General features: G+C 39.9%; 1 protein-coding gene across 1 annotated transcript; it reads right to left on the bottom strand.

Moving 5' to 3' along the window:
- Positions 1 to 1,120: 1,120 nt before the first annotated feature.
- Positions 1,121 to 7,094, bottom strand: TLR5 (toll like receptor 5). The gene is made up of 2 exons (XM_068407090.1): positions 7,063 to 7,094; positions 1,121 to 3,710 (listed from the first exon to the last, which is right to left on the bottom strand). Exon 2 carries the CDS (start codon positions 3,704 to 3,706, stop codon positions 1,121 to 1,123), a length of 2,586 nt encoding a protein of 861 aa, XP_068263191.1. The 5' UTR covers positions 3,707 to 3,710; positions 7,063 to 7,094.
- Between the last annotated feature and the right edge of the window lie 4,496 nt (positions 7,095 to 11,590).

Below are 11,590 nucleotides of genomic sequence, written 5' to 3'. Positions count from 1 at the left end.
AGGAGTATGTCACCATAGAAATAATAGGTGCAGGTTTTATAACAGCGAACACTGAGTCAGACTTTTATTAAAATGACCCTGAACAACCCCCTGAAGTCACACACCTGAACAAACAGTGGTAAAATGATTAGAGAGGTAAGAGAGTACCAGGCATTAATGACTCTACAAAAATATTTCAACAGTAGCATAAAAACACCTTAGAATTGATCAGGACACAGGATGTACAGAGAACAAGCCAAATTACACACCAGTTGTCTGTACTTTCCACTCCCAGAATGTGAAAGCTCTCTGGCAGTCACTGGGCTATTGGCCATGTCACCGGTGTACAGCCCACACGGCTGCTGAGGTAGTTTCTTATTTGCTTTTCAAGGCCAGGCTTGCTTCAGATCTGAAGGGGATACCTGTTCCTCTCTGCAGGGCAGAAGGCAGCTCAATTTAAAAAGCACCAGGTTGAAACAGCAGCAAATGAAGTAGACCAATGACCGTAGTTTTACCACCAAGCAGAGAAGTTGTGGAGGGGAAGGGCATGAATGAAGTTCAGAGTTTGTACGTTCCAGTTGAGAAGCTGAGGCTAATTGAGTAGAACACAAATGAAATCTGTGTTAGAGCAATTTAAAGCATAAAAATGCAAAGCACGGATTCTACTTTGAAACAGAGCATGAAAAGTTACAGAGTTCAGAAAGCACGGGAGTAAGTAATCCATGAACCAATGGTTGGGCTAGGCCATCCATGAAAGCATACTTGGTCACTCCCGTACAGTACCATGGGCTCTTTTTAAAAAAACAACCATGGGCATCCTTCTCTAACTGAAACAGACATGTAAGTAAGTAAGTAGTACTCCGAAAATCAGGACTAAAGTGTCTGAAGGTGAGCATCCAAAAAGTGAAGCGTCTGTGAGTCATTTAATTCTCCTGAAAATGTGTGTCACAGTCCATAAAGTAATTGCACTTTCATATATCTGCTGGTTGCTTTTAAGCCGTCTTCATGTTTAGTAGGATTTGTACTGAAATAGTTCTCTTTCTACCTGCTTTTTCAAGGAAAGATGAAGCAAACTGCTGTTTATTCCTGCCTTGGCACAGCTGGAAGTGGGATATTTAGAAAGCCAGCAACCCATGCACCATCAATGTGAGAGTGTTGCTACAGTCTGCAGCTCTATACCGCTGGCTTTCCTTCGCACTTTTTTTTCCTTCAGAATTTGGCAAGAAAGGTTGTTTAAAAACCAGTCTACATCTTGATAATCTTCAGGCCACCGCAAATATCGACTCCTTTGTAGAAAGTTTCTAATTGGTTTGTGTTTCATCAGTTGATATTGAGAAAGTGACCCAACCACTACCATAATGAGGACATCTTTCAGATCACAAAAGTACCTGCTCTGGGCAAAATTAAAAGCTTCCACACACCACCCATCTTTGAGAAAGTGCCTGGTCACAATGCAAATTGTTTTCCTGCTGTTCCAAATGGCATCACGAATATTGTTGATATGTTCTTCCCCAGGCAAGAAATCCCTTTCCTCAAAGCACAAGGTAAATCTGTTTTTATCAAAATACTGTGAATCCAGGCGCTTTAGCAAAGAATTCTGGACCCATTCAAAGTCATTTTTGCTGTAGCACAAATACGCATCATATCTGTATTCAGTTTTATCTGCTACTTCTGGATGGCTGCCTATAATCTTTTTTGTGATAGTTTTATACCAGACAAAACAAATCCCCCGACAGCGAGTAAAAATGATGACTGCCATCAGAAACATTAGAAGAGTGACAGAGGTGAAGATAAATACTGAGAACCTGAGTGTCTGCTGGAGTTCATCTTCATCGCAATCATCATATGTCAGAGATGACAGTGGTACCCCTGCAAGTGCAGGTGGGTATACACAGTACCTGTCAGACTGTGAGCCAGATAGAGTTACATTGGTTTCATTTAGCCGCACTAGTAGGTTCTTTAAAGTACAGTCACAGACATACTTATTATGTGTTATATCCAGAATACTCAAAGTCATAAAGACTTCAGGCTCAGGGGAAAAAAGCTGGTTTCCAGATAAGTTTAGGTTTGTTAGGCTTTGTGGAAAAAGCCCAGGAGAAAGATGAGACAATAGGTTGGAAGCTAGATTAAGTCTTTTTAGAGATGTTAGACCTCTAAAAATCTCCTGTGGAAGAGCACTAAGGTAGTTGTTATTCAAATGCAAAACCTGAAGTTTGGACAGTGCCCTGAACACATCCAAACATAACTCTCTCTCCCACACAAGCTGTAACATATTTTCACCTAGATCCATATAGATTAACTGATTGTTTTCTATAACATTATCGTCTTTCACACAGTAAGAAAAGCGATTCTGTTTTAAGAAGATATACTGCATATCTGAAACTTGGAAAAGAATATACAGGTCACCCAGGTTTGCCAACCAATTTCTTTCTAATTCAAGGTATGTTGCTGCTATTTTTGTGCCAGTCACAGACATTAGCTTATTGTCACCTAAAAAGGCAGTGGTCAGATGTGGAAAGGAAGGGAGTTTTTTAATGGCGTTGTCTCGGAGATCAATTATTTTCAGACTTACTAAGTTAATGAATGATTTTTCACCAATCATCCCGATATGATTTTGCTGTAAATCAATATACATTACACTGTGTAGACCCTCAAAAGTATAATCGTACAACTCACCTAAAAGATTACTTGAGAGATTGACAATTTTTAGGTTTCCCAAGCCAAAAAATGCTTGCCTTTGGATTTGATTTATCTTGTTTTTGAAAAGATTCAGCAATTCCAGATTACCAAGGCTTTGAAAGATAAAAGACTTGAGAGAGAAAATGTAACCATTTGAAATATCAAGCAAACGAAGATCACTTCTTGCTAGTCCTGCAAACGTATCCATATCTGGATTTTTTAAGTTATTAAAGCCAAATCCCGAACCCATTGTATGAAAGCTAAATATTAAAGAACCGATTTGAGTTCCTTTAATGGCTGTACAGAAATACTGGACTTTCTCTGTGCTCCAGCCATTGTGACTGAGGTCTAGTGTGTTAAACGTAATATTTCTGAAAGGATTTGGGCATTTGGCCCAGGCCATTTCATCTGTCTTGTACAAATTATTAGAATTGAGGCTAAAATATAAAAAGTGTTTTCCTCGGAAGCTGGTAAGATTGCTTTCACACAGGTTGGATATCTTGTTGAATGTCAGGTTCACAGTTTTCAAGGCTGTTAGATTATAAAATAAGGGATGAGGCTGAAGTTTTGTGATTTCGTTCCCTGAAAGATCCAGTTCTTCCAAGGAGATCAAATCTTGAAAGTAACGTTCGTCCAGGATGGAATCTCCAAGGTAGTTCTGAAACAGACGGAGTATAGTCAGATTTGGCAAGCCCACAAAAGCATCAAGATCCAGTTGAAGAACAGTATTGAATCCCAAGTCTAAGACACGAAGGTTTGGCAGGTTCCTGAAAGCTCCTTTTCCTATAGTAACAGGATACACATATTGCCTTCCGATTTCCAACAGGAACAAGTGCTCCAGCAGTGGAAATGAAGTTGCAGTCACTCGTCTGATATAGTTGAAAGTTAGCAAAAGCTTTACCGTATCCTTTGGCACAAGTGGAATATCTGTGAGGTTGCAGTAATAATATACGGAGACTTGGGCTTCTGAAGAACAGCTTCTAAATGCACATATATCACTAGCTAGTGATATTCCAAAGACAAGTACTAGCTGTTGATGTAACATCATGAATCTGTTTGAAAAAAAGTGAAAATAGTAAGCATTAATTCTGTAGTTGGCTAGCTATGCAGTAAGTTGTAGAGCACGTTTTTAACAGTTGTAGAATAAAAGACTAACGTCACACTAAAAATTACTAGTGATTTGGGATTCATCCTTTCTCTGAAGTCTAACAGGCATCATCTGATAGGCTGGCTGGTCAGAAGATGTGTCCTAAAGAGATGGGAGCACCTCCTACAACCTGAAAAGTAACCCTCCTTTGTGTACCTTAAGGGCAGCACCAAAACCCCACTAGGTAAGTGTGAAAATCTTGGCCTAGCCATTTAATTTGCGTCATGGAACCGATAATGCTGGTGTATTAGCTTAATTCCTTAATCAGTTACCCAAACAGGTTTAAACAGTTTGTATTACTAAAGTAAAGTGCAGTCATCCAGTCACTCAACAGAGCAAGCCAACACTGCTCTTTCCCTGAGCGCTCTCCTTGTGAGGGCAATCATGCTATTTGGAATTCAGATTGCTGTCACACAGAAGTGCCTAACAGGCATGAATTTTTAAAAGGGGGACCTCTTTTAGGGCTCCTTGAGCCTCAGATTCACCCTGCAATATGAAATTATTCTTGAAAGGATTGTAAAATAGTTTTGAAAGTATAGGCAGGAACAAGGCTAACAGTGAAGGAAAAGAAAAAACGCAGTAGCCTGAAACTGTGCTGCAAGATTTCACGTTTTATGAAAAACTAAATTTCCCTAACTGTAGACTCCTAAGTTATACAAAAAGGTGCATAACATAATTTATGCAGCTCACTGATTAATCTATTTATTAATTTATTCCCACTCTGGATTTTCCTTGCATTATGCCATCTGTCTGCCTCTCTCTCTCTTTATCTGAGACAAAAACCTCTTCAAAGCAAGGAAGGTCTTTTTTTATTGAGCATGGTAAAGAACAGAGCAAATGATTAGCCCTTAAGTGGTTGTTTGTGTTCCATAGTTTAAAAAAAACTTCTAAGATTGCAACCAGCTGCCTTTGCTTTTAAAAAAGAATTTATTGAAATGAAATGACAACCCAATGGAATAATTTTTGTGACCTCCAGCAAAATCTGCTTAAAAATTGGTAAGTGTAAATCTTCGTGGAACCAAACCCCTGATGGCCATCTAACGTCTGCAAAGTAAATCTACTTCAGATAGGAAAAGAGTTGGGCTTTGAGCCAATAATTAAAAAGAGGTAAACCCTGCTAATTATTATTAATACGATTTGAGCACACTGCTTCTTTAAAGCACAAGTACAAAATTCTGTGCAGAATATTGCACTTGAGCTAAAACCATCTTACGCTTGTGCCATCATACAATGCGATTTCTGGGAAATGAAAAAGTATGTCAGTAGAAACCACTATGATATTCCCATTGCAAATACCAAGCGAAAGAGCTAGCCATTTTTTAGAGATTTATCTGCTAAATAGGAAATACAACGCTATTATAGTGCCATCGGATCTCATAACTGACACAATTTCACTGTACCTAATGTTTTTGGTGATGTTCTCAAAGTCATCTGATTATACTAAAACCTTAACTTGTAACAACTGTGACTACTAGGGTGAGTCTGCAAATTTCCACCCTAGAGGCTCAAACACCAAGTGGGAAACACACATACCTTGCAACCTAAAATACTAATCTTGTCATTTTTAAAGACAATTTCATGGTTCTGGGACAAGATCTGGTTCTTGAAAGTAAAAGAGATTACGAATGTAGGATAGAGTGCTGAATTCCAAAGTCCTGGCATTCAAATTTTTTCACATTTTGTCTCACTAAGGAATTTAGGATGTGCTGCAAAGAAAAGCAAATTGCAGGCAATGAATATCAAAATTCTGTTAAGATATTTTAACTGCATCTATGGGGAATAATTCGTACTACTAGAAAATAATTGTGTTTTCTACCCTCTTTTTTTGACCTACCATGCACTGTTGAAAGGGGATATTATAAACAGTAAACTATATAATGTTTGTCTTTGTGACTACAATATGTTGTAGGTAATTAAAAAAGACACAACTAAACATACAGCAGGTCATTCAAGATCTTGTTTACTCTTTACTTCTCTTTGCTTCAACCATGAAAACAAAACACCAAGTTTCCCTTTTATTATTTGTTAACTATTACAATGGTTCTTGTTGACACCATAATATAAGATGTTTCACACAAATAGTTTTAAATTACATTTATCTTTCAGACATTTCCATTTCCATTCCTTGTATTTGCCCAAATAGTACGGCTGGTTTTTAAAGTTTGGACAAAATCACAGCATCACCATAAACAGTGACAAATAAAAAATACTTTGGAAGTCAAAATTTGAGAGATGTGTGTATCAACTTACCACAATAAAAAGCTAAAAATGTTTAGAGTGGAAGAATTAGAAAATGTTGTTGTTTCTAAATTTGAAAATGTAGTTTTATTTTTATTATTAGAAAATAAGAATATGGTGAAATATTTCTAGCCACCTTTGCTTTTACACTTATCTGCTTTTCCACATTCTTGTAAGGTAAAGAAGTCTCTAACAATCTCTTAACAGTTGTTACACTCCACCTCTGCTCTGGTTTGGTGACAAGGAAGATTTCATTTGTAAACTCTTTGCTCCCTCAATTTTTTCTGCCTAAGTTACTACCTTTTCCCTCTGAATCTTGGCCCTCCATGAGCAGAAGGAGGATGCTGGCAGTAGATGATGCCTATTACTGCTCATGAGGACAGCAAAGATTTTTACTTTAACAGAATCACTCCATGTAGCATTTTATACAACCATTCACCATTGTACATTAGCACCTAAAACCTTTTGGGAAGAATATTCTTCCCACAAAATTACGATCATCCCATTCAGTTACGTGCCTGTGCATGGACATGGAGATGAAGGGATGGTTAATGCTTCATTCGTTATTGAAAACTGGAGCAATGAAGTTTAGAGAACCAGAGCTCAGCACGTGAGATTTTGTTTCCTTCTACTGCATTGATGTCAGAAGGGGTAAGCGCAGGAAAAAGAAAAGTAGGAGGGGGAGGAAAAATGCAGCAAATGCTTTTGGGATGGGAAGTCCTAAGCAGGGTATGTTTCTGTGCAATGGAAAGAACTTTTACAATGCAGGATGGATATTCTACCTAGATCTAAAGGCAGCAAGTGAATGCATACAGACTGCAAATACTGTAGCTCTGGTCTCAGCCTCCTCAGGAAGGGTGTGTCTGGATCAGGGAAGGACAATGCAGGTGCTTTGAGTCACCTGGAACTGACCTACACTATTGTATGAACTTTTTTTAACACTGAGTTTTGTTAACTTGGTTTCAAATCACCTAGAAACCTTCACTAGCACAGCAAAAAAGGAAGGGAACTGACAGTACCTGAGAGTGGATGTTGTAGTAGTGCCTGTCCATCTCAGCACAGTCATGTACACCTTAGGACATCCACAGAGGCTGTCAGTAAGCAGGGCCTGAAGTATAGCTGAAAAGGAGGACTAAGACTGTCTCCTTTTCGATGTACACAAGCCAGGAAAGAAGTTAGAGTAACAACTCCCCCATGGAGAGTTAGAAAGCACTTGCCATTCCCCTTTCCACACCCCCAACAAAAATGCACTGGAGTCCACATAAATAAAGACCAGGTTACATACCCTATTTTTGTTCTTGCTGATGGCCAAGAGTATTTGCTTGCTTTTTAAAGGAGTGATCTGAAAGGAAAATTTCAGTCTCAGAAGTGGTTTTGTGCAGCATTCAGTAGCATGCTTATTCTCTTCAGCACCCTCCCATGCTTCCGCCACATAACCCTAGGTCAAACACGAACCAGCACACACCAGTGGAAGTGAACAGATGTGTACTGTATGGGCGTATGAAAATGAGCAGCGGGCCTAAATGGTTCTCAGTAGTCAGCCATAGGTTTTGGGGAACCAAGCAGCAGAGGCGCTGGCTATCTGGGTGGACTCTAGAGAAGACCAGACTGATATAATCATCAGTAAGATTGAAAGAGTTTAAAAATCTTTTCAATAACCTGTTGCAGTTACCATGATATCCTCCTAAGGAGATTTTTCCTAGATGACAACTCAGTCAGCCAGAGGAATTGCGTGCCCACCAGAAGCACAGATTGCTTGAAATAATTCCACACAGATGAAGTCCTGTGACCAAGAATACCAGTCATTTAGGTGTTTGGGATGTGGTCAGTGGATAAAAAGGTAAAGACAGAGGTAAAGCTAGTAAATTTTTCATTATCTGCACCAAAAAAAAAGTATATTTTTACTCATGCTAATTTTCACAAAAACATCCAAGCCATTTTCTGTAGGTCACTGAATCACAGATGAGTAGGGTATATCTATAATAAAGGTAGCAGTATCTTTTGATGAGTGTGTGAGAATCTCATCTCTAACTGCCGCAAGCCTGCTTTAGGATTAAGGATTAAGGGATAAACATTAATCCTACTGCCAAATTGGAAGGCTTTTTTTCCCTTTAGCTCCATAACTAAGGGTCTTGCTGTTTGGACAGCAAGGTGTGAGAGCTCACTTGGAGCCTGCCTGAGTGCTGCTGTTACCCTGAAGCCTTTCCGTGAAACCCCACTAGTTGTCACAGGTAGCACAAAAGCTCCCAGAGAAGGGGAAGAAAGAAAGATAGGATTAAACAACTTCAGGGTGTATTTGTTGCCTGTAAAATCAATGCATAGAAGATAGACCTCTTTTCTCCCCTCTATACCCAAAAACATTAGGCACTGAAGAGACAAAGACAGTCTTAATTGTCCCTTACTATTTTTTTCTATAGTGAGATGGGTTTCTGTATAAAATTGCACTGATTTAACTTAAAATTTGACATGCACACTGCTTTCATCATCAGTGTACAACTTTTCTTGTGAAAATATATTTAAGCCAACTTCTATATGTATATGTCCAGAGTCCAGCTAAGTGAACAGCGACTGTTTTATATTCATCTAACCTAAGCTACACTGAGTTTGCAGCAGTGTTTATGACTAAGTTTCTAGATAGACTGGTGCCACACTTCTGCTTTCTGGCAAATTCTAAGATTTGAAATAATTCTCCGTTTTCAAATCTAATCAGCAGTAGATGTTGCTGTGTAGAAAATCATATAATTTCAAATGTTTTGCTTCTGAATGTTAGATACTAATATAAATCCATTCTTGCCAACTTCTGTCCCTCTCATGTTCACCAGAGTAGCTGTCCTGCCTGATAGGGATGGGCACATTTACAGTTGTGATATAACGATCAGCGGAGCTGCCCATATAGGACTTCTTAATTCTACTTGAGGTAGTTACGCTCTTAGTATGAAATTGTTCTGGTGTACTGTGCCTCTGCATGGCATCCAACATTACTGACAAAGGTTGCACGATGTCTTTCCCAGACCAGAAAAAAACAGTCTGTTGTTAAATCCTTTTGGGACAAGGGATTAACCAGTTCCTAGAAAGTTAGTTAACCCCAGATCTTTCGGCCAGAAGCTGGCAAAGTGCAGCACTCACGAACAGTATCCATACAGAAATCAGCTGCATGTACAAAGCACGTGGGCACGGAAGACCCACTGGGAAAGGGAAACACGGAACAGGAGGGGTTTGGAACCTTTGGGTAAGTGAGGACATGTTTGCTTAGTTTCATGTTAAGCCTGACTCAGTATAGATAATCTCAGCTAGGAGGACTCTGAGATTTCAGAGGGCTCTTGATTCAGTCCACAAGTTCTGGAACAAGAATCCTGACAAAGTCAAATAAATCCTTTCTTTCTTCTGTCCTCCTTCCCCTTTCAAACCCAGTTTACTTTTGAGAACAAATGTTAGGAAAATGTTCATGTCCTGATAGTATTAAAGTTTAAATACCTGATCTTTGTACATCTGTAACTGATCTTCGTCCATGTTGCATACAAGGTGCTTGGAATGGCTCCAGGAAAGGGGTTATGGTAGATACAACAGTCTATTACCACTCAGCTGTGCTGACAGGACAAAGCTGAGCTGTAAGATACAGCTTAACACACATACAGCTTGTGGGCAGTTAGGGCTGAAATGGTCTCTCACAGTTTAGTGGTGTGGGACAGCTGAGCCAACACAGAAGTGCTGTAGGAGCCTAGGCGAGACTCTACTCCTGACCTCAGACTTGATATGTCAATGACTGATCTCAGTTCACAACCCTGTCTTCTTTTCTTCAGTCCCTTTCTCTTTTCACTATACTTCAGCTTAGGCATGGACCAAGTGCACCAGCATATAAAGGGGGTTTAACTCCTACATTATTATCACCTACTGCATCTGTCCTCTTTCCACGTTGCTATTTAGCCTGGATGTAAAGGTAAGACTTAAGTTATCTGCCTGGGGAATTCTGGATGTTAGCTGCCCAGTGAGAAAAGTAATCCCCGATCAAAGTCTTAGAATGAAGACTAGAAAGCATGCACAAACCTAACGCAGCCCACGCACAATTATGTGCCCTATCCCTGGTACATGGCTAGTGCAGCTCCTGTCTTATTTGGATTGCATTGACCCTTCTGTGGAAACACCCAAACAGAAAGAAGACGACTTGAACCCCCTCCTAAAAAAAGAGAATAACAAGCAAACCCCCCTGCAAACAATCGAAACTTGTCTCTGTTGTTTATATGTCACAGGGCTGAGACCTTCTCCAAAGTATCTAGAACAGCTGGGCTGGTTACCTATGACTTTCAAGTTTTCTGGGAATAGGTCAAAGCTGTTGAGGCTAGAGGCTGTAACTTTGGAAACTGGTACCTCAAAGTGGAAGGTGATGCAAAAAGAAGAACTGAGGAGTTAACTATAGTTCTCCAGTTCTGCAAAACGAGGGGAACACTGATTGGATGCAACATTATGCCAGAGGCATGTACTGATAAAGGGAGTAGAGGACAGTAACATCAGTTGCTAATTCTGTACTCAACACTGGGCTCTCAAGATGAAGTCTGGTTATGGCTTTTAGCTAAACTAGCGTTTTGGATTAAAGAACCAAAATCAAGGAAGCAATGTTCTATTCCGAAATAATTCAAGGAGTTTATCTTCCAACCCCTGCTCAGCAAAAAATCCTCACAGCTCTTGAATTCTTGTTTGCACAGCCAAGCTTCTGCAGGAGAGAGATAGGGTACTGTTACCTAACCTACTTACGTGCTTATGGCCTTGTGGTTAAAGCAGTTTCCTTGAGTGAGAACCAGACTGAAGCTTCTCAGACTGAGGAAGGCTAAGTACTCAGGTCTTCCACTTCTTTTAATGGTCTAACTGGGTCATAATATCAGAGACTTCTCCTTTCCTTGGCTAGAGTTTGAAAGAAGATGTCCATGGCTAGTATGCCCTGCACTAAACCCAAAGCTGCAGCTCTGCCAGAAGCGCTCCATGCAGGCTCCCCCGAGGAGGGGCTGTGTTCTTCATCTTGATCTCCACAATATCTGCAATCCTTGTGCAAGGTTCCAAACCCTGGGGTGTTGCTGTGCAATGGCTTACACGTACTGGGAGCAGCAGCAGAAATGGTGGTGCCATGTGGGTTTATGACTGAAGGAAGGGCCTTTTGGATCAGATTTTGGGGACTTGGCTGCCTAAAACCTACTGAAGTTCACCTGAATAGACAAATGTGTCTCAATCTCATTCTTCAGTTCTTGGATCTCTTCCTGCCATCCAAATGAAAGAGTCTCCCTGTATCAGTTTTCCCTATATATTCACATGTCACAGTTCTGTAGGGAACTGAGAGTCATTCCTACTTCTTGGAGAAAGTGCAGAACAAGTAAAATATCCTCATCTAATACCCTAATATCATTAGTCTTCTCTTCATTCATGGCAACAGTTATGGGCATCTTTCCCAGGGGCTGGTGATACACTCTGACTGTGAAGGACTATTTGTATTTGGTGCTTGGTAAAATTTCACAGAAAAAAAACCAAAGACCTTCAAAGAGAGCCCTTTTACTTTTAATC

The sequence above is a fragment of the Nyctibius grandis genome, chromosome 1 (genome assembly GCF_013368605.1).
Source record: "Nyctibius grandis isolate bNycGra1 chromosome 1, bNycGra1.pri, whole genome shotgun sequence".
NCBI lineage: Eukaryota > Metazoa > Chordata > Aves > Nyctibiiformes > Nyctibiidae > Nyctibius > Nyctibius grandis.
The sequence above is the reverse complement of the archived record's forward strand: the minus strand, read 5'-3'. Positions and strand labels throughout refer to the sequence as shown.